Source organism: Panthera pardus, unplaced genomic scaffold (assembly GCF_024362965.1).
Source record: "Panthera pardus isolate Hobbes unplaced genomic scaffold, ASM2436296v1 HiC_scaffold_15, whole genome shotgun sequence".
Lineage (NCBI taxonomy): Eukaryota > Metazoa > Chordata > Mammalia > Carnivora > Felidae > Panthera > Panthera pardus.
The window spans coordinates 5649593-5672869 of record NW_026526710.1 but is presented as its reverse complement, the minus strand read 5'-3'; the positions used below and the strand labels follow the sequence as shown (position 1 = coordinate 5672869).

The following is a 23277-nucleotide window of genomic DNA, read 5'->3' as shown; positions in this document are numbered from 1 at the left end:
GAGGCCAGGACCCTGCGCGCAGCTGGGCTCGCGCGCCCGGAGGCAGCGAGCAGGAAGCAAGGAAGGGCGCCGAACCAGAGCTGGGGCAAGGGCTGCCTCCACTGGAGGCGGAACCAGCCGGAGAGGCGGACGAGGCCAGGAGGGCCTCCTGGGAGCCGAATGACTTTAGCACAGAACCGCTGGGAGCAGAGCAGCGAGCCCCCTACCGGTGGGGGTGGGCAAAGCTACACCGACTGGACACCCATCTCGGGGGTAGGGGAAGGGGCGGACTTGAAGAGGTCGTCACTCAAACCACGACACCCGTCTTCCGAGGAATGCGTGGGCGGAAGCCAGCGAACGAAAACAGACCGAGGAAGGCCTGCCAGGGCTCCCCGAGGTCCGAGAGGGGCACCCACGCTGCTCACGGGCATCCCTGCGCCTTCGGCAGCAGCCTCAGGCAATTCATTGAATCCCCAAGGTCAGGGTGAAGCTTGAGACCCCCCCCCCCCGGAGCCCCTCAGGACACGATGCAGCTCCCTCCGCAGAGTCCCACCCAGCCGAGCAAACAGCAGGGGCTGTGAGATTCAGGGGAGAGTGGGGACCCTACCCCAAGCCCGCCAGGAACACAGGCCCATCCCCCGATTTCCAGCCAGGAGGGGCACACATGTATCTTACAGGGGACGGAATACCAAGGAAGGGCTGGAAGGAACAGCATAGCAGCAGCCGCTGGGCCCCACAATTCTTCCCGGGGGCCAGACTGCGACTAAAATAGCGCTCAGTTTAAGAAAACCTGCCCAGAACATCGGATTGCTTCCAGCCTCCACTGTCCCGCCTGTGTCGGCACAAAGCCCCCAAAAGAGGCGAGGCAGACCCCTCTGCCCACTACAAGAGCTGAAGGCTGGGGTCGACCAGCCGGCTAAGGTCAGACGGTGACAGGCTCTGTTTCGTCTTGTGTAGTACCCCACAGTGGAACTTGGGAAAGTCTTGTTGGCTCAGAAGGCCCCAGGACAGGACCCAGAACAAAGTAGGTGCTCAATGAACATCTGGCTGGCTGGCTGGATGGATGGATGGATGGATGGAAAATGGATGGATCTATGGATGGCTGGATGGGTGGTGAGTAGATACAGATAGGAGGGTTGGCAAATGAATAAATGGATAGGTGGATAGACAGAAGAATGGACAAGAGAATGCAAGAGTGGATGGTCTAGAACCCAAACCAGAGAGGAGAAAAGGCAGCAACCCAGCTTTCCCCACTGCCCCAAAAAGCACAGCACAGGGGCCACGGCCTCTCATTTAATGGCAGCACAGCCTGCGATTTGGTTCCTACAGCAGGGGAGCTGTGGGCACGGCCCAGAGGCCAAGGGCAGGCCCAAGTCGGGGGGCAAGGGGCACGAGGCTGCAGCCAACGAGGCCAACGAGGCCAACACTCTCGTCTGCCCCTCAAGAGAAGCACACTCACACCCCTGCAGCCACAAGTCACCAGAAACTTTGGTTTTTGTTTGTTTTCAAGTTTCTGTCCTCAGGGAAGCCGCCCAGGAGGGAAACCAGGGGGCTGCTTCCCGAGGGGGGCAGGGGCGGGAGGTGGCAGGACGGATGCCAACCAGAGGCAACGTCCAGGTCTCGGGGCCGAAACCCCACAAGCTCCAGAGCCACTGGCAGGAATGACACTGGGAGGCAGGGACCCAGACAGTCCCCCACTGCCCCAGCAGGGGCCCCGAACCCCATCCGAGGACCCCTCCCAAGCCCTCAGGAGAGGGCAGCATGAGGACAGGGCCCCAGGCCGGGGGAGAGAGAGAAGCAGACGGGGCAGAGAGAGAGGTGCAGAGGCAGGGGACAAGGGCGGCACTCGCCCACTTACGGGGAGCGAACGAGTCAGTGCTGGGCCCTGGCGGGCCCCGTGTCCCACCTAGGAGACGACCCAGATGAGAGTAACCCTGGCAGAGCCGGGTCCCAGATCTGGGCACAGCAGGTGACAAAGCCCACGGAGCGGGCGGGTGGGAGGTAGGGGCAGTGGCCCGTGGTGGCCCCGCAGGGGTCAGTGGGGCCGAGACGGAGGCTCAGTCCCACCGCACCTCGATGGGCGAGAACTTCCAGAGGTCGGGCTGGCCCATGTGCAGCAGGCCGCTGAAGGGCGAGGAGCTCCACTGGAACGGGGGCAGCTGGTCCCACGTGGGGCCACTGGCCGCCACAAGCTGAAAGGCCTTGGCCAGGGCCATGCTGGTCACCTGGGGGCCAGGGCAGAGGCCGCTGAGCACCAGCCCAGGCCGGGCCCCGAGCCGCCCCAATCCGGAGGGCCCCGACCCCCAGCCCTATCTCTGACCCCGACCGCAGCCCAGCGCCGACCCTGCCTCCTGTCCTGCCATCCGCTTTGACCTGAGCCGTCACCGCCCCCCCTTCCTCCCCAAGCCCACCCCCAGCCCCCAGGCCCAGGGCAGGGCCGTACCTTCACATCTATGCCCCCGTGGGAGCGCTGCTGCAGGGCCTGGAAAGGGTAGGAGCCGTTGGCCGGGTTCAGGTCGGAGCGGGCCGAGATGGCGTTCTCTGCGTTGGCCTGCGGGCTGCACGCTTTGCACAGTGACAGTGGGTCGTGCAGGAAGTCGTTGTACCTGGATGAGGGAAGGGAGGGGGCATCAGTCGCGCTGGGGAGAGGGGGCCGAGGAGGGGGCTGGGCTCCCCGTGGCGGCAGAGCCCCGGGACAAGCCACCCGCCCTCAGGTGCCCGCTCCCGCCCCCCAACCCCGCCGCCCGGGCCTCCCTCACCCCTGCACCTGCCCGTGCCTTGCTCAGCGTCTCGTCTCTGCTCAGGCCGCCCCCAACCCCAAGCCGGGCTAGATGCCCCATCCTGCCCCCTTCTGGCATCTCTCGGGGCTCCGCCAGCCTGAGCTCATGCCCACATCGGTGCGCGCGCCTGACGGGCTCCGCGCCTCCCACGGCCAGGGCGCCCCTGCTGGGTGCGGGTTCTCTGGCACCGGGCACGGTGCCCGGCACGGGGTGGCCCACCCCACAGCTGCCCGGCACCCTCGCCCGGAACAGGAGGACAGCGCCACGGGGCTCCCGCACCCGCGGCTACAGCTGGCCGCCGCCCCGCGGCCCCCGGGCTCGCCGTGAGGGTCACACGAGGGCCAGGAAAGCGCACAGAAAGCCCCCACGGGACTCGGGGCTCCCGCTGCCCCACGCACCGCATAAGCCGGATCATGGAGTCCAAGTCGTGCACCAGCGACTGGTTCCGCCCGAAGATCTGGGCCCGGGGGCTCCTGTCATAGGAGAACCAGTCCCCGTACTGGGCCACGAGGGCCTGCATCCCGCTGGCGTTGAACACGCTCTCAAAGTACCTACGGGGCACAAGGAGGGTCACTCCCGGCCTCTGACCGCGCTGGCTGTGGCCCGGGAGGCGGGGGGCGGGGGGGGGGCGGTCACTCCAGAACATGATCACTAACAACCACGACAGGACAGCAACAACGTCTTCCGTTGAGGCCGGGGGGGGGGGGGGGCGGCTTGGTGAGGTGACCAAGCTTAGGCTCTGCAGTCCCAGAGACATGGGTTCAGACGCTGACTTCGCCACTGAACAGCTGTGGAAGGCACCTCAGGGAAGGCAGGCATTCACGCAAGGCCTCAGTTTCCTCATCTGTGACATGGGAACAGTGGCCGTGGCTGCCGGGAGGGGGTCGTAAGCGTCAAATCTCTCGTCTGGCAGAGGACAGAGGGCCAAGAGGTTGCGGCTGCGCAGCCTAGTTACGGGACACACGGCGAGGGAGCCACGGCAGGCGTGGGCACCTGAGCCGGGCCAACCCCCACCACCCTGCCGTGGGTGCAGACCTAAGCCCCCAGACCGGCAGGGCTTTTCTGGCCAAAGAAAGGGCAGAGCGGTTTCTCTGCTCCACGGGTTGAAAAGATCACGCACGGAAGGACCCCTGGCCAGCCCGGAGAGCTGAGCAAGGGTGAGGCGGGTATGGGGCAGGGGTGGGGACATACGGGATGTTGTAGCTGGCCCAGTAGGTCTTCTGGTAGAGTTCCGAGGTCTTATCGGCCACCACCACCATGCCCCTGGGACCGAGAAGACAGACGGGGCAAGACCGGTGAGAAAAAGGAGCACCTGTGGGCGCTGCCCTGCTCCAGAACCCCTGATGGCTCCCCACTGCCCCGGGGTAGATTGCGTCCTGAATCTTCCCCTCTCCCACCTGGCCTTCCTCAGACGCTCGCCTTCCCACACACCTTCCGGCATGCCTCCAGACCTTTGCCTAGGCAGTTCCCTCTGCCTGGAACACCCTTCCGTCCTTCCCACAGTACTCACGGGATCTGCTCCAGGACGGTGAGCACCCTGCTCCGAGGGCTGGGCCCGCCGGGGACAAACGCCTTGTAGTCCACAATCATCCACTGGTTGTTGTACCTGCCGTGCCCAAGGAAGGGGGACTGAACACACCCTGGGGACACTGCCCCAGTGGCCCGCGGAGTCAGGACTCATGGGGTGGGGGTGGGGAGGGGGATGTCCGGCCGTCTGATTGTCACCCTGACGTTGCAGCTTGAACAGGTGTCGTCAGCTCTCATCATACTGTCCGCCTGCTCCAGAGGAGTCTGTGGCTCCCCAGTGCTTACTGGAACAGAAGTCAATTTTTCTGCCCAACCTTCCAAGGCCCTGCAATGTCCACTCCAGTGTCTCTGGCTCACGGGCCCTCATCCACGCATGCCCCCTTCCTCACACAGCCCTCCCCTGTCCCCAGAGCTCGCATATTCCAGGTTCTCTTCCTGGCCTCCCTCTCAGAGCCTGTCCCTGGATAGAAGAGCCTGCAGGAGAGGGGCAAAGCCCTTCCTTTCCTGAGCCTCAGTTTCCCTAAATATAAGACAAGGGAGAAGACTTTAAGGCACTTTCCAACTCCAGCAAGAACCATGAGGGCTCTGCGGAGGGTGTGGGGTATGTGGCCCTGGTGCCACGTCAGGTCCCCGGGGGCGTGACTGTTAGAGGGGGGGTTGGTCCATTTCGGGGATGAGGAGGCCACAGTGCCAGAAGCCCACTCACGTGCCACTGTTGAACTTCTGGAAGATGTCCGCCCAGGCGTCCCCGTCCAGGGCCAAGCGGTTGGCCACGACATTGCGGACCCACTCCAGCACAGAGTCCTTGGGCTGCACGTACTTCCACAGGGCCGGGTTCCTGTTGCCGATGGTGGTCTCCAGTGTCACCTGTGGGAGAGCAGAAGGGACGCTGCACTGAAGGGCCACCTGACTTACGACCGGGGCACGCTGCCACCAAGTGGCAACGCTGCCCCAGTCGTGGTCCGCACACTGGTTATTCACAGCCGGGTCCTGGTTTGGGTGCGCGTTCCTCACTGGTTCCTTGGCTGAGCGCCGAGGGGGCTTCACGATCACGCATCCAGCTTTGTCCCGGAGAACAGCCCCCGACAGAGCCCACGGTGCTGGTCCTCCGGACCCGTTCTCCCGACCAAGTCGGTCAAATCTTTCCCCAGAGAGACGGCATCCCATTTCTACACCTGCCTTGCAGTTCTGCAGGGCAAGTCGGGGGGCTTGAGGAAAACGCGGCAGGACCTCTGATGCCCCTCTTTACTGAAAGGTAAAGTGAGGCCCGAAACAGCCAGGAGACGCGCCAAAGGTCATGGCTGGTAAGCGGATGGGCCGAGATTCGATCACCGAACTTGCGGCTCTCACACCAATCCGTGATAGCAACGCCCGGGTGGGAACACCTTCTTCCACTCCTTCCACCCCGTCCCTTCCTTGTCCCTCGCTCTACCGCTCTTAGCACCCAAAGCCACTGCCAGAACTCGCACCGGCGTGGCCCGGAAAGCCCCGGAGGGCGGTTTCCCCTCTCGGGGCAGGGGGGCTCTGAGCCGGGGGCGGGACAAGGGGAGCCCGCAGACTGGGAGGGGAAAACAGTGCATCTCTGTTCCCACCTCCACCAAACTGAAACTCGGCATCTCCTTCCACTGGCAGCTCCCATGGCACGAGTGGCACCGGAGACCGTCACCAAGAGAGGTCACAGACGTCTGCCCAGCATGCGACAGGGCGGCACCTCGCTCAGGATATCATTTCTGCTCCCCGTTCCTTCTACGTCACGGTGGTCAGGCCTTCAGTGCGTTCAGTAAGCAGCACGTGTACAACATGCAAAGGTTCCTTACGTGGTATTGCGATCAACGCGTTTCAGTATAATTGGTTCCCTTTATGATCCCTTATATTCTGGCTTATGCATTTAAAAACGTTACTCTGAGAAGGGGGTCCACAACCCCCTCGCCTGCCAAAGGCGTCTGTGGCACAGAAACAGTTAAGGACCCTGCCGGAAGGTTAATTTCCTGCCGGGGCACCTGCCAGGGAACTGGATGAAACCTTCTCAGTTGTCCTTCCCCAGACTGTACCCTCCTTTCCCCACCAGGACTGCAGCGAGGGGGTCCCCGCCCCCACGAACTGGCCCTCTCGCGCTTCCTTCCACATTTAAGGGAGCTAAGCCCCACGCTTCTCTCAGAAAGCAACAGGGAAGGAAGGAGCCCCTCCCCGCCGCCCCCCACCCCACCCCGGGAACTGGCACCTTCTGCGAGGAGGGTATTATTTTAAAGCAATGTTTTTTCTCCTCCGCATGTTGCAATCTCAGGGCTCAATGCCCCGGCTCGGGGATGCCAGGAACAGATTTCTGAAAGAGTCTGGACCCCGGCCAGGAAAACCGATTAAAAACAACACATTGGAAACAACATTTATTCAGAAAACCTGGCCGGGCTAGAGAGAGTGTGCGGAAGGCAAGAGGGGAGGCAGCACGAGAAACAGCAAGGTCACGGTGGAGGGAGGGACGGCGTATGCTAAAGACACACGAACAAAACCGCAAACGGGCCCCCAAACCAGCGACGGATTGCTGAGGGGGTGATCGCGGAGCAGACAATGTGCAGCCCCGGCAGGGACTGGGGATCGGCAGCCCCGGGGAGAAAGGCGACACGAGAGGGACACTCACCAGCCCGCTGCCCACGATGTAGAAGTCGTCACAGGAGAAGAGGGTGCCAGGGTAGGATGAGAAGACCAGCTTGTTGCCAGGAGCCAGCGGAGAGTTCACTGTGGGGGGGGTGGGGGAGAGTAAGCCCAGCGGGGGATAGGGGTGCAGGTCAGATAAGCCCATCCGGGGACCCCTGCGCCCCCGCCCAAGACACAGAGCCTCCAGGTGGGGAGAAGCAGGCCTCAGGGGGGGCCTCCATCCATTCTGATGTGTAGCAAACCATGCTTTTGCTGTGTGTGTGTGTGTGTGTGTGCGTCTGTGTGTGCATGTGTAAAAAGGAAAGCCAGTAGCAAAAAAAAAAAAAGAAGAAAAAGAGATATATATACACACACATTTCTTTAAAAATATATTTCGTTTACTAGAACACTTTGGCTTTCCTTTTTAAATTTTTTTAGTAACAGTTTAGTTTTGAGAGAGAGAGAGGGAGAGCAAGGGAGGGGCAGAGGGGGAGGGAGAGAGAGAATCCCAAGCAAGCCCCACGCTCAGCACAGGGCCCGATCTCACCATCGTGACATCATGACCTGAGCCGAAATCGAGTCTGACGCTTGACTGACTGAGCCACCCAGGCACCCAGCACACACACACACACACACACACACACACACACACACACACACACTGCGAAGTGATGCCCACGGTCAAGCTCTCGAGGGCGCCCATCACCTCACATAGTTACCATCTCATGTGGGTTAAAGTACTTACGGTCTATTCTCCTACCAAATTTCAAGTGTCACGACCCAGTTGTTAACCTCGGATCCCCAGAACTTACTCCTCAGAACGGAAACTTTGTGCCCTCGGCCAACGTCCCCCTGCTTCACCCTCCCCCCGCCTCTCTCTGTATTTGTCTCTCTGTGTCCGACGTATTTTACTTCACACAATGCCCTCCAGGTTCGTCCATGTTGTCGAAAGTGGCAGGGATTCCCTTTTCTTTAAGGATTTAACTTCCAAGAGTGCCAAGGTGAAGAGCGTCTAGCCCACAGCGGTACACAGTAGGCCTCCAATCGGGGGGGGGGGGAGGGGGTGTATATGAAGTTCTAGAACAGGCAAAACTAATGTAATGGAAAGGCGATCAGGGGCGTGGTTGCCGGAAGGATAACTACAAAGGGCACAAGGACCTTCCCAGGGGACGGAAGTGTTCTCTGCTTTTACTGAGTGGCGGTTACATGACGGCCTGTGTTTGTCCAAACCCATCAATATATACATCCTACACGTGTGTTTAAACTAACCATCAGTAAAGTTAATACAAAAAAAAAAAAAAAAAGCTCAGTCCGGGATGTCATTTATGACCCATCAGAATGTCAAAAATGGAAAAAAACCATAACACCCAGTGCTGGCAAGGTTGAGGGGAAAGCTGATACCTCCCAGCCTTGTGGACAAGTGTAAACTGGCCCAGCCACTTTTGGAGGCAGTTTGGCTGTGTGCATCTTGAGACTAAAATGTTTAATTATCCCATCTTTTAACCTAGTGTTTCTACCTGGGGGCCCACTTGTCTTGCAAACACCAAAGACCTGGAAATGGCCCAAGTCCTCAACTAAGACCTAGTTTAAAGTTTCACATCCAGCAGTTAGAAGGTGGACTGAACATGGCAATTATCAAAACTTCTCCAAGGCCAGGGGCGTCTGGGTGGCTCAGCCAGTTAAACGTCCGACTTCAGCTCAGGTCACGATCTCGCAGGCTCCGTGCTGACAGCTCAGAGCCTGGAGCCTGCTTCCGATTCTGTGTCTCCCTCATTCTGCCCCTCCCCACCCCCCAAAAAAAATAAACATTAAAAAAAAATTAAGAAACAAATTCTCCAAGGCCAGCTGTTGCGCAAAGGGAGCAAGCTGCAGACAATCCATACGGTATGATCTCATTTAAGTTTAAAAAAAAAAAAAAAACAGACAGAAAACAAACTTTTTAGGGCAGTGAAACTCTTCTGTATAATACTATAAAGGCGGATACGCATCATCGTGCATTCACCAAAATCTGTACGACCATACTTTTCAGACTGAACTTGAATGTAGGCTAAGGATTTCGGTTGATAGTAACATACGGATGTTGGTAGATCAACTGTTGACCAGTGCACCACACCAAGGCAACATGTTTATAATAGGAGAAAGGAGTGGGAAGGTATATTGGAATTCTCTGTGACAGCCACTCAATTTATCGGTAAACCTAAAGCTTTTCTAAAAAATAAAGACTTCCCAACGGGTGCCATCCTCAATAAATTATATTTAATATAAATAAACAAACAAATTAATTAAATAAAATAAAAATAAAAATAAAAAATAAAGACTTAACCACAAAAAAAAAAAAAAAGGTTCATACATACACATTATAAAGGCATCCAAAAAAATCTAGACGCTCCAAACCAAAGTGGCAACAGGTGTCCTTTTAGGAGGGGTCTGGAATTTGGGAGAAGGGTTTCACGGGAGAGATGTATTTCTTCATCTACATCGCTAGAATTTGTGTCCGCACGAATGTATTCACATGTTACTAGCATAATACAAATCAGTTAAAGCAAATGGAAAAATAAAGTATATTTCAGTCTCGGAAAAAACATAACCAAATAGTCTCCGAAACGATCTCTCAGGGGTCGTGCGGCATTCAAAGTGATTGTGATTCTATGTGAATGTTTTATTGTATTTTCCAATTTTCTGTAACATGTGTATAACTTATGTAGGTTTTTGTTTAAGTAAACTCTGCTCCCAGCGTGGGGCTCGAACTCACGACCCTGAGATCAAGCGTCACAGGTTCTCCTGACTGCGCCAGCCAGGCGTCCCCTTACGTAGGTTTTTTAAAAAGACATTACAGGGGCGCCTGGGTGGCTCAGTCGGTCAAGCGGCCGACTTCAGCTCAGGTCACGATCTCGCGGTCCGTGAGTTCGAGCCCCGCGTCGGGCTCTGCGCTGACAGCTCGGAGCCTGGAGACTGTTTCAGATTCTGTGTCTCCCTCTCTCTCTGACCCTCCCCGTTCATGCTCTGTCTCTCTCTGTCTCAAAAATAAATAAACGTTAAAAAAAAAAAAATTAAAAAAAAAAAAAAAGACATTACAGTGTTCACGGATCTACAGCAACGGAAAGGAGAGACCTATGGCTGCAGGTGACAATATGGACGAGCCCGACAGGCATCACGCTAAGCGGGAGAATTCAGACACAGGCGAGCACATGCCGCGTGTTTCCACTCGCGTGACGTTCGAGATCAGGCAAACCTCGTCTGTGCTGTAAGAAGTCAGAGGGAGCTCATGCTGGGGTGAGGCCAAATGTGGGTGCTGCACCCAGGGCCGTTCAAGCCGCAAACATCCCATCTCCACACGAATGACGCGCACACTTCTCTGTATACGTGTCAGTCAATTCAGACATTTACTTGAAATTAACGGGCATTAGGTTGTTTCCAAACCATTATGGTAGTTGACATCCTTGTACCCGGGCTCTGTGCAGGAAGTCGCAATGTTTCTCTAGGGACAGACCCGAGCCAAGAACTGCTGGACCATGGGAGAGACAGGTTTTGAATCTTATTAGAGGCCGGCTGGGCTCGTCTTCAAAGAGGCAGCACCAAGCCCCAGTCCCGTAAGCAGAGGAGGAGGGTGTATGTTTCCCCACCGCCTCGCCTCCTCCTGGCAACATTTGATTTTTAAGGGTCGCCAAGAGGGAGGCACTGCGAACATGTGACAGTGGCTACCTCGGGGCGGGGCGGGGGGGTGGGGGTTGCGGCGCTGGGGCCGGGGACCGGTGGGCGGGGAGCCACTCTGGGGCACTTGGGCCTTAGTTGCAAAGTTTTCACATTGGACAGGAAGAACGTACTCGCACGCTCCTCACGCGGCTGAGCATTTGCACAAATGGCCGTCATTCTTCCCGATCTCGCACCCATACCGTCTGCAGTGGGACCCTCCAATTCCTCACCTCAAACAGCAGGCTCTGCTTCCCCACCTCTCAAATCTGAGCGGGTCACCTGACTTGCTTTGAGCAACGGTTTCAATCAGCCTTCGAGAGGCCTCCCACGCTTCCCTGCCCAGATGTCACACGAAGGAGCCTGGGCCGGCCCGGCCGCCCCAACACCCAGCTGACGGCCAAGCCCCAGACGGGCAAATGCGGCCGTCCCACCTCCGCTGACCGCAGAAGCGTCAGGGACCCGGCCACCATCAGCCGGGCCGGGCCTGCCTGGCCCCGGATGACAAAACCACCCAGCCGACCCACAGACACGCGAGCACAAGTGAATGGCTGGGTCTCAAGCTTTGGTTGTTTTACACTGGGGTTGACTTGTTACGCAGCAGCGGGTGACTGACACACCTTGTAAAGTACGAACCAAAAGGAAACAGACGTGTTAAAAATGAGACGAACTCTGAGGGCGGCCCCGCGGCGTGCGAGGCCTGCACCTTCCGCCCACCCTCCAGCCCGCCCCGCGCGCCCACACGCGCCCACGCGCGCAGATACACCCGCATCCACCCACCTTGGGGGTCTTCCCGGAACTGGAACCAATACTTCTTGATGATGCGCAGCATGTTCTGGTAGGAGCTCCAGGTGTTGTGGGCGATCAGGAGGTCACTCTGGCCAGGCAACAGCTTGATGAGGGCGGAGCACGAACCAGAGCCCATGACGTGCTTGCTCTTGGTCTTGTTCAGGGCTGGCTCTAGGTCTCCCAGGTCCCCAGCAAGCTGCAACAGGCTGGGCAGGGCCGGGCACCAGAGGGTCACCGTGCCTGCCGGGAGTGCACTTACACACCCCTTTCCCAGAGGAGGAAGCTGAGGCTCTGGAAGGTGAGCCGAGCGGTGCGAGGCCGGGCCAGGCAGCGGCAGAATGGGCACTGGAACCCAGGTCTGTCTGACTATAAGGCGCGGGGCCCTTTCCCCTACCCTGTCCACTCCGGGGGTGGCACTTACAGGAACCCCAAGGGTTTGATGGTGAACCTCCCAGTCGGAAAGGTCACACTGCTTTCATAGCTGTCCTCCAGACCCTTCAGCTGCAGGAGGGTCAGCCGCACCTGAGGGAGGGGCAGAGGGAGGGTGAGGCGGTGGGAGGGGCTCTGGTCTGGGGATCCAGACAGAGCAGGAGCGGCCCAGGTGCACCCTCATGGCTCCAGCCAGCCCTGACCCCCCTCTTACCCAGCACCCACCCTTCCTGCCATTACTTACTTAATTATATGTCTCTTCCCTGCTCCAACCTAAATCACTCCCACTTAAGAGCCCAGTTCAAAGCCACCTCCTCCAGGAAGCCTCCCAGCCAGCCCTGACCCATCGTGAACTGCTCCCAATTCTGAGTTTAGCTACTGGCTGCGCTGCTGCCTCAGGGCATGTGTCTTGTAATTGACTTCTCCCCATTGTCACTGTCACTGTTCTATAACCAGGGAGATCATCACTGTGTCCCCCGTAGGGCCTTGACCATGCACCTAGCATCTGTAAGATGGATGGACAGATGGGCAAAAGGCTAAGCTACACAGACAGACAGGCAGGCAGGACTGAAAGATGGATGGGTGGCCACTAAGTTATGTAGAAGGAAAGGAAAGAGAAGCAATCGTCCAGATGGATGGCAGGGTGGACAGAAGGACAGATGTCTAATCAGATGCATAGACTGGATGGGCAGACAGGACAAGACAGACCCATTCCTTCATCTATAAATATTCAGCAATCCCTTACATATAAAGCACCCACTATGTGCCGGCCCTTGTGCTGGGCACTGGGAGTATTTTGGTGAACAAAGTAGATGTGATCCCTGCCTGTCCTCAAGGGCAGTGGAAGACAGACTCTGAGTCCTTCACTAGAGCACCACAGGGAAGTGTGAGGACCGGACAGAGGTGAGGGGTGGGGGGCGAGCCAGGCAGAGGAAGTGCTCTTGGCAGAAGGAGCAGCGGGCCACAAGTCCTGAGGGAAGAGGAGGGTTCAAGGAACCAGGAGGTCAGGGAGGCTGGAGCACAGAGCGTGGTCAGCAAGGTGTGTGGGCATGATCCCCAGGGAACAGGGCAGCCCCTGGCAAGATTTAAGATGGGGAGAGAGGGCAGGCATGACGGAGCTACAGATGGACAGACTCACACTGACAGGTGCTTCAAGGACCGATGGCCAGGAAGAAGGTGAGGAATAAAGCAGACAAGGTGGTTGGTCAGACAGACAGCTGGGCAAGTGAATGGGAGGGGGTGTAGGGGGGAAGTGTGCAGATGGGTAGATGGTGCACAGGGACACAGACAGACAACCCAATGGGGCACATCAATGGTGGGAAGGGTGGGGCTATAATGGGTGGGGGTAACAGATGGGTGAGAGGAAGAGAGTGAAAGATGGGAGAAGCTTGTGGGGGGTAAATGTGTGGACAAACCAGACATACAGAGGGCGGGGTGGGAGGGAAGGATGGACAGCGAGGGAAGGATGAATGGAAGATGGACAGATGGGTAGACAGGTGAAAGGGAGAGAAGGAAGGATTGAGGGAAAAGGAAGACAGAAGGGAGGGAGGGAAGTATGGCGGGAGGGAAGACTGGATGGCTGGATGGAGAAGTGGGTGGGTGGGTGGGTAGATGGGTGGATGGCTGGATGGGTAGGTGGATGGATAAACGGATGGGTGGGTGGGTGGGTGGGTGGGTGGGGAGATGGCTGGAAGGACAGATGGGAGGGAGGGATAGAGGGAAAGGGAAGAAGAGAGGGAAGGAGGGAAGACTGGATGGATGGACAGACAAATGGAGGAATGGATGTGTGGCTGGAGAGGGAGGGAAGGAAAGAGGAAGGCCTGACTGATGGAAGGGAGGATGAAGGAGAGAGTGAGGGGAAAGGGCCGGCGAAGAGGGGTGGGAGGCCGGCGGTCAGAGCAACAGCACCCACAGCAGAGTCAGGTCCCCAAAGCAGCCCCGCCCACCGCCCCGCCCAATGGGCACGGGGGCCACGCCCACCTGATGCCAATAAGCAGAGCCCTTGTTCCGCTGCATCTGCTCCTGCATCCACTCCAGGTTGGTCTCCAGGAAGTTCTTGAGCTTCTCGCAGTAACCGACTTCGTACTCGAAGGGGCCACAGTAATTCACCACCGTGTTCACCCAGTGCATATAGATGAGCTGCGGGGCGGACGAGGTGGGCGGGGGCAGGGGTGGCGCAGCCGGGCTGCTCCCCTCGCGGAGGACCCAGCCGGCCCCCCACTCGGGCTCCGATGCCTCGCCCCCACCCGAGCCGCCAAAGAGCCCAGGCGCCCTGGGAGGCCCCCTCCGCACCTTTGCTCTCCTCCCCCCACCCCGCTCTCGTCCCTTCGGGGGCCCAGAGCCTCTGGCTGCCTCCCTCCTTTGAAAGCCTTCACCGTTCAAAGTCTGTTCAGACTGGGCCTCCTCCGTTACCGGAGACGCCCAGTCTACGTCCCCATTCAGTCAGCTGGTGCGTTCACGCACCTACTGTGTCCCCATCCTAAGCCCCGAGGACACAGCAAGGAACTCACAACCGACATGGGGGCAAGAGAACGCGTGCCCGTTCAACCGGCCCTCAAGAGGCCCTCCACACCCCCGCTGCTCTGATGTCACACGAGCAAGCCTGGACCACCTTCCTGGGAGGTTAAAGACCACGCCGCCCCATCACCCCAGCTGGCAGACAGCCCATCCCCAGGCACAGGAATGAGGCCATTCTAGGTCACCCGGCTGCCCCGGCTGACCTGTCAGCTGCCTGCAGAAGCCCGGGGGAGGCCGGCCAAGATCAGCCAGACCTGACCTGGAATCCCAAATGCACCCAGTGACATTCCAGCCGGGGGAGGGAAGTCCCCTAACTTGCAGCGCGATGGACAAGTGGCCGGTTGCCCGTAGCCAGCATTAACAGCACTCTGTCAGCATCCCTACTTCATAGCTGCAGAAACTGAGGCACAGGCGTGCGAGGACCTTACCCGAGGTCCTCTAGGTAATGAATCAAAGAGTCAAGACTCGAACCGTGGGAAGGTGTAGATGTGTCATTTCCCAAAGCACGGACCTCACTGGGCCACGCCCCTCACACCGGAAATATTCCCAAGACAGACAGGTCGGTGAGGGGACCGTGGCGGCACCCAGTCTCCCGAGACTGATTGCTTAGGGACGCCCACTCTGCCTTCACCTCCCTGAAACACGCTCACATTCTACTCAGCCCTCGAGGCCTCGGTAAGATGCCACCTCGACCATGCAGCCTTCCCCTACTTCCAGAAGCATTTGCCAAGTGCCTGGCCTACACCAGTCTCCGGCCTGGGCGCAGGGGACACAGCCTGGGATAGGACGCAGTGGCCAGTCACGGGAAGCCCCCCGGGGCCAATAGGGGAGGCAGCAGAACCTCTGGGCGGACAGAGGCGGGTCTGAGTGCTGGCTTCCCTGCTGATGGGCTGTGTGACCCTGGGTGAGTAATCTCCCCTCTCTGGGCCTCGGTGGGGTGAGCGGGATCAGGGAGAGAACGCGGGCAAAGCCCCGGGCACACGCGTTGGGGATTCCTTACAGGGGAGCCCTGTGGCCCTGCCCCGCTGCTCCTGGCAGGCTACAGGCCCCCCGAGAGATGGAATCAGGTCTCGTTCACCACCGAGCGCCCCAAGCAGCACAGGCCCGACCCAGCGTCTGAGCAGCTCCCCGGACATCGGGATCCCAGGAGGGCGTCCCAAAGTGCTGCTGGGGTATCACGACGAGGAGCGTTGAGTTTCATAAAGGAGTGTCCCACTGCGTGCAGCCGTCTGTCACATGCTCTTCCCTCTCGCCCCCGAGCACCTGGACGCAGCTCGGCTGCTCACTCCTTGTCAAGGCCCTGTCATCGGCTCCCTGCCACCGTAGCACCATCTGGGCACTCACGCGCCAGGGGTGTTCGGCTGTTGCCACCTTAAGGCAGTTCTGAGCCCCTCGAGCGCGTCCTCGGGTCGCCCCGGGCACACCCGACGACTGGGGCCGCTGGAACCCCGGGCGTGGGCAGCCTCCGCTCTTTACTGCCCAATGATTTTCCAAAGCAGGCTTCACACCTCCACCCACGCGGGGGGCGGGGAGAATGGCTGTCACTCCACAGCCTCACCTACTTGTGACCCGGGCTGACTTCGGAAATTTATGAGATCCCTTTCACAGCGCCCCAAATCAAGTAAAGCAGATTAGTAGGTATGTTGCCTGGGGATTCATCACATGAAGTACAAGTAGGTCACCAGAAGTAAGAGAGGGGAGATAATTCGGGTGTCCGTCCACGGGCGATCCGAACGAATGAAACGGGCTCTATCCACACGATACAGAATCACGTGGCCACGAGAAGGAGCGAGGCTCGATATACTTTAGAACGTGGATGCGTCTTGAAAACATGACACCGCGTAAAAGGAGCCAGACACAGGCGACCACTCGTTCATATGAAACCTTGCTAACAATACGCGAATCTGCACAGGAGGGTTGCCCGGGGCTGGGGTGAGGGAGAGAAGGGAGGTAGGGGCACACGCCTCACCTCAGAGCCCTTCAAAGCTCCCTGGGGGCCACGCTGGGTGGGACGGGAGGCAGGAGCCCCGGGTCCCCCCCTCCCCACCCCCCGGTCCGGTCTTACCTCCTCAGACACGGCGGCCTCCACCACGCCCGCCGCGTAGGCCTGCAGGCTGTCGTTATAGCGGCCGTTCGTGCGCAGCTCCAGAAAGGCCCATCTAGACGGGGAGGAGAGGGGACACCTGGTCAGCGCGGGGACAGATGCAAAGCCAGCCCCCGGCTGGGCACACGGCCATCTCTAGCGGTAAACCCTGAAAACATAGTGAGGAACGGCCATTCGCGCGAATGTCCATCAAGAGGAGTGCTGGGTCAAAGGGCACATGTTTTTGTCACTTCAGTAAACACTGACAAACATCCGTCCCCCACAAAGCCGTACCAATCCACGTCCCACCCCCCACAATCATGTCAGCCAGCGTCCGGTGAGGGCTTCCGCTGTGCCAGACGCTGTTCTAGTCACTTCTTAGGTACGGACTCATTTATCCTCGCGACCCTCCTACAACCCTAGCAGGTCGGCATGGTTACCCCCACCCCCCATCACACAAGAGGAGGAAATTAAGGCACAGAGTTATGTCACTGCTGCAGGAGCCTGTGCTACTGCCCTCGCCCCCCCGTATCTGTGCCCTCTGCTGTGCGACTTTGTGGTCCCTCCCACCAACGGCCAAGCGCTTCCTCGCCCCATTGATTTGGGCCCGGTCACATCACAGGACTTGCTCTGGCCAACAGAACATGGGTGGAAATGACCCTGTGCCAGTTATAAGATCAGCCCTCAAGAGGCCTCCTTTGGGGCGCCCGGGTGGCTCAGTCGGTTGAGCGTCCGACTTCGGCTCAGGTCGTGATGTCGCGGTTCATGAGTTCGAGCCCCGCGTCGGGCTCTGTTGCTGACAGCTCAGAGCCTGGGGCCTGCTTCGGATTCTGCGTCTCCCTCTCTCTCTCTCCCCCTCCCCAGCTCATACTCTGGTTCTCTTTCTCAAAAATAGATAACATTAAAAAAAAATGCCTCTGCTATTGACTTGAGAACATGCCCCAGCCAGCCCGCTGCTCCCAGAAACATGGAGCGGACCAGGTCCGCAGACCCACAGCGTGAAACAGAGCCGGCAAAGGGCAGAACCGAAATTCAATTCCAGGCAGGCTGGCTCCCATTCCCCCTGGGAAGCAGCATTTCCAAACTCTGATGTGCATCCGTGTCGCTAAAAGGCCTTGTTCAGAAGCAGATTCTGATCAGGAGGTCTGGGGCAGGGCCCGAGGCCCCGTGTTTCTAACTAACAGGCTGCCTCGTCGCAAGGTACACACTCCTGGCTGGGAAAGATTCCTATCAATCTTTCCCACCTTTGCTCGGGCAATGGTGGAAAAATTCCATTGTGTTGTTTTCATTGTAATCCTTTCCTCGGTTAAATTGCACTCGTCTTTACATTTTTATTGGTCATTTGTAGCTCTTTGGTTCACGCGCTTTACTCTTTTCTCCCTTGTGTTTATCTTTGCTTATTGATCTGCGAAATTCTCTACGTCCACATTAGCCCTCCGCTTGTCACTAACGCTGAAAATATGTTTGCGTTTTCATTGATTTTTCGCTTTTGTTTTTGCCACACAGAGGTTTTCGTGTGTGTGCGGCCAAGTCTATCCATCTTTTCCCGTGTGGTTCCGGATTTCATCCTCGCTCCAAGGACACCAAACTATTCACCCAGGTGACTTCTGTACCTAGGGGAGAAACGCTGGTTAAGGCAATTCCTGCGAAGAAAATGAGGGCTACGGGAAGGCACTAATGAGAGTGTGAGGCAAAACAGGGCACAGCCAGGCTCAGCCAGGACAGCCTCATGGGGAGGCGGCTAAAAAGCCCCCGGAAGGGGTCCAGGCCCGGAACAGCTCAGCCCCAGAGAGGGCTCTGGAGACGAAAAGACGATCAAAATGTGCACGCCTGATACTTTGGGCAAGCAAGCCTCGTTGAGAGCCTACTGGGTACCAGGCGCCAAGAAATGAATAACAAGCAGGCTCGGCCTTCCAAAGGCCAATGCAGGGGAGGGGGGGAGGGGTCGGCATGTAAACAGGTAATGACATAACAGGGAGACTGCTCTGATGGGAAGAGAGTGCCATGTGCTGACGAGATGTCAGAGGCAACGTTAAAAAAAAAAAAAAAAATTAGCTGGGGCGCCTGGGTGGCTCAGTCGGTTGAGCGTCCGACTTAGGCTCAGGTCATGATCTCGCGGTCCGTGGGTTCGAGCCCCGCATCGGGCTCTGTGCTGACAGCTCAGAGCCCTGAGCCTGTTTCGGATTCTGTGTCTCCCTCTCTCTCTGCCCCTCCCCCACTTGCACTCTGTCTCTCTCTGTCTCAAAAATAAATAAACATTTTAAAAAAAGAATTTCCTTTAAAAAAAAAAAAAAAGTTAGGGGAGCCTGGGTGGCTCAGTCGGTTAAGCGTCTGACTGTCGGTTTCGGCTCAGGACATGATCTCATGGCTTCGTGAGTTCAAGCCCGGCGTTGGGCTCTGTGCTGACAGTGCGGGGTCTGCTTGGGATTCTCTCTCTCTCTCTCTCTCTCTCTCTCTCTCTCTCTCTCTCTCTCTCCCTACCCCTCCCCCGCTCATGCTGTCTCTGTCTCTCTCAAACTAAACAAATAAACCTTAAAAAAGATTTTTTTTAATTAGAGAAGCGCAATTGGTCTGTGTGAAAGCGTTTTACACACACACACACACACACACACACACACGGGCGCATGCACATACCTATGCTTATACATAGGCATACATACTTAGGCCTATTTATGCACAGAAAGTTCTGGAAGAAAGAGCTAACACTGGTTATCTATGGGGCTATATATTTACTTCATGCATCCTGTCTTAACTTTCTAGACTGCTGGGATTTTTACCACAAGAATTGCTTGTATAATAATTAATTACCTGTCTAATACAATTCACTACTTGCATAATAATTCCAAAAACTTAAAAGAGAACGGAAACGAGGAAGAAGCAGCAGGAAGCGATAGCCCCACCACCTTCCCCCCCGCCCCATCTCCTGGTGTGCGGCTTCCTTCCAAAGGGCAACTGAGGTGACTCCATTTAGGTGGGTTGTATTCACTTTGCCCTCAGAAAACCCAGGTTGATGGGTTTCCGCCTATTTCCAGAACACTTTGCTTGGAGGGAGTTCCCATTCAAGGGGCTTTGTTCTAAGTCACCAGATTTCAGGGCTGGAGCCCCTGAGGCTGATCTCTGAGGATCCCTCTGTTGCCACAGGCCCTGGGCCTAATCAAATGATTTTTTTTTAAATATGTATTTGTTTATGGGGGGGGGGGGGTGGCGGGCAGGGAGAAAAGGAGACAGAGAATCCCCAGCAGGCTCAGCGATGTCAGCCCGAGCCCAATGCAGGCTCCACCTCACGGACTGTGAGACCAGGACCTAAGCGGAAATCGAGGGTCAGCCTCTTAACCGACTGGGCCACCCGGGCACCCATCAAATGATTTCTTTTCCAAGGTTGTCACCACAGAGATGAGGCAGGCGAAGGGCCCCAAATGTCTCTGACAGTAAAGCAGACACTCGGCCTCATACCACACGTCCTTGCCCTTCCAGCCCCAGCTTCCCCATCTGTAAAACGGGGAAGCTTGAATTTGGGCAAACGGCCTCTAGGTTCCCTGTTGTGCTGACCACTTTGCCAAACTCTACCCCGGTCCCCGGTCAAGAGAAAACCACTGATAAGAGCATTTCTGAAGCTTAATGTACCCATTAGACTGCTCTCTATTAAAGAACACATCCTTTCTGCTTATTTGGCTCTAAAAGAGCTGATCTGTTAGGAGATAAAACTGACAGAGGTCAATAAATGCTTCTCTGTTTTGTTCTTAATGCACTCCTTCGACAAAAATAAAAAGTTGGCACACTGATCTGTTCCCTCCGGTTTTTTTTTTTGTTTTTTTCTGTAAAGTCTATGGGCCACACTGTGATTTTACGCTGTCGGTGCCTAATGCCTGACGATTCCAGGGTCTAAAGAGGCCACGTTTGAGAAAAACCAGCCCATTCCTGTGAGATGAGCTGGGGGTCACAAATCTCCCCTGGCCACCGTGCCCTGCTTCGGGGTATAGGGTACCCTGGGCACCCTCGGTATGTAGGCCACCCTACCTCATCTGGGGCTATCACTCCTTCCTCATTCTCAATGGAATATGATTATCTTTTCTGACTCCCAAGAACAGTTGGATGGTATTTATCCACTTCACAAGCTTCTGCTTGTTGGCTGGTGGACTTGGGCTGGTTCTCTGCCTCTTAACAGGTGAATTCCCTCTCATTGGTATTCTCTTCCTTTCCTGACTCCAAGGTGATCTGTGATTTGTATCAAGCAGCTGGTTGACGGAGGGGGGCGTCAAGGAAGGGGGAAAAGGTAAGGCTGGAGGGTTCAGCCTCCCCAGCACCAAGGTCAGAGCCAAACTGGCGAAGGCTCTGCCTCCTGGGGCAGCTCAGATGCCCACGCACCCAATCCTAACTGTTTCAGACTTCACGGGGAGTATTGGTCCAAGGTCAGATACAGCACAACTGAGAGAGAGCAGACTATGTGGGAAGAGGAAATGGAATTTAGCCAGACAATCCTGTGGCGAAATCTGGGGGACAGAAGGAGGAGAGATCCCGAGTCCAGGTAAACAAAAGACGAGTCAAATTCCTGGCCTCCATCCTTGGAAAAATGAGACAGTCACCCACAGTTCGGCGGTTCTGCTGATCGGGGACCAGGAAACCCCACATGTAGTTCGTCTTACCTCTGAGTTCTAAGAGGTTGTTCTGAAGGGCCTCATTTTCCCTGCTTCTGGTACAGTTCTCCCTACATCATGGTCCCGAGTGCTAAATGGGAAGACTGGACCGAAAGGATGCTGGAAAGGGGAGGTGAGAGCGAGAAGTACAGAAGAGACCTGGCCTCTTGCCTTAGGCCTCAGTTTCCCCAACTGTAAAATGGGGCAGAGGGCACCTGCTCCTTTCTTTCACTCATTCCTTCTTTCAGGAAACAGAGGTGCTTTCTGTGACCCCACTGAATTTCCCCCCCCCCTTCCTTTCAGAGGAGGGAATGGGTTCAGAGAGGTGAAGGGATTTACCCTTCACAGAGCAAAGGTCGCAGAGCAAAGGAGCTGGGCCTGAAAGACCTTTCCAACCGGCACAATCAAGGAAGTCCTCTCTCCACCTCTGTTTTCCAGAATTCAGAGCAACACAGCCCAGTGGGGGCCTCCTGAAGACAAAGCCCCCGCCCTATGCGGGGCCTCACCTCTGTGCCTCCTTCCTAGCCAGCATTCAGGCAGAGATTTGTCAGGCCCTCTTGGCTTTGTTAGGGCCCAAAACACGTATGAGTCAGCAGAGAAAGGGTAACCAGATTCCAGAGTCACAGAGCCACAGAGCCCTGGTTCCTGCCATAGACTCTAGCCCACCCTGTGGCCTCCTCTCCCTGGGAGCCTTCCCAGATTAGCCCCACCCGCTGTGTCTGCAGCAAACCCTTCCTCACAATGTCCCCTCTGTCTACCTGATACCCTCCCAAGTCCCACAAAGCACCAGAATGGGGGTGTCTCCCACGTTCTGTATCTCCCCAACACCTGCAGGAATTAATGCATGCCAGCAAAGTGGATGGAGGCAGTGGGAGGGCAGTAGAGGGGAACTTAGGGTTCACTAGGATCCCCAACACAGCCTTGATCCAGGGCCTGAGCCCTGCTGACAAGGCTTTTAGGCAATTCTCCCCACGCCCATGGGCTCAGGTTTCCCTCCTGGCACTGTCTGCCTCCCCACTGAATCGGGACCCTCACCTTGCTCAGCTCTGTGTCCCCAAAGCCAAGTACATCAGGTGAGTGAATGAATGAATGAATGGGCACAAGCCCTGGTACAGGGCCTGAGAGGGTACCACTCAACCTCCCGATGGAGCACATCCAAAATCTGAATCACAGAAATGGGAGCCCAGACAAGCAAGGGAGTCAGAACGACAGCCGGGGGCCCAGTGATAAGGACAGCAATCGTGACTACCAAGGACCGAGCACTTGGCTCCATACTATCTGGCCAAGCAAGAGAGGACCAGGAGAGAGGAGAGAGGATCAGGAGAGAGGACCGGGAGAGAGGAGAGAAAAGAGAAGAGCCCAAGCAAACACACTATCTGGGTCTATGTGAATTTAGGGACCTCGCGCTTTTCCCACTGGCCTACAATCTAGGCTCAGTCCCGCTGCCCTGGTTCTAGAACAGAGGCAGGAAGCTGGCACCCATGGGGTAAGCCACCACAACCAAGGAAGTGAGATGAGAGTTTCTCTCTTGAAGAGCTATCACCAGCCTTCGGGCCCAAGATGGGGGGAGGGGGGCGGCGCTCCGCGGACCTGATCCAGATGGAGTCACTAGGGCCTGGGTGGCAGGGATCTGGTCTCTAGGGTAACAGAGGTACTGTCACCTTTGGCTCAAGGCCAGGGACTGGTCCCCATGAGCTGAGAGATGTTGCATTAGCCCCAGGGATCCGGTCCGGATGGCTGTGCTGCAGTCTCAGGGGCGGGAAAAGTGACCCTCGGGGAGACAGGGGCCCCGTTCTAGGGGCAGGCGAGAGGCCCGGTGTCCATGCAACCCCCTCCCTCAGCGGGTCCCGCGCGGAGTCGGACCAACCCTCACCCGGTCTCGCGGATGGCGTTGGTGAGGTTGGCCCAGGCCACGGCGTCAGGGTGGCGGCCATCCACCAGTCGGAGCTGGCCGGTCTCGGCGTCCAGGAGCACCGAGCGGCTGCGGGAGGCGGGTGGGACCGGCCCGTCGGGCCCCCACTGGCGCCCCGAGATCGGGATCGCGCCCGTCAGGCCGCTCAGGAACAGCCCGACCAGCAGGGCCAGCACCAGGGCCAGCGCCAGGGCCCGCGTCAGCGCCCGGGCCAGGCGGCCGCCGGGGGAGCCGTACATCGGGGCCACCATGACGGCGCGGACCGGGGCACCGCAGCCCGGCTCACGTGACTGCACTCGGCGGCGG

General features: G+C 57.4%; 1 protein-coding gene across 1 annotated transcript; it reads right to left on the bottom strand.

The window, feature by feature from the left end:
• Positions 1-1257: 1257 nt before the first annotated feature.
• On the bottom strand, positions 1258-23277 carry PLBD2 (phospholipase B domain containing 2). Its single transcript, XM_019467373.2, has 12 exons — positions 22933-23277; positions 16408-16501; positions 13806-13964; positions 11818-11918; positions 11388-11602; positions 6922-7019; positions 4993-5153; positions 4270-4365; positions 3951-4022; positions 3158-3310; positions 2423-2585; positions 1258-2204 (listed from the first exon to the last, which is right to left on the bottom strand). Exons 1-12 carry the CDS (start codon positions 23220-23222, stop codon positions 2037-2039), a joined length of 1770 nt encoding a protein of 589 aa, XP_019322918.1. The 5' UTR covers positions 23223-23277; the 3' UTR covers positions 1258-2036.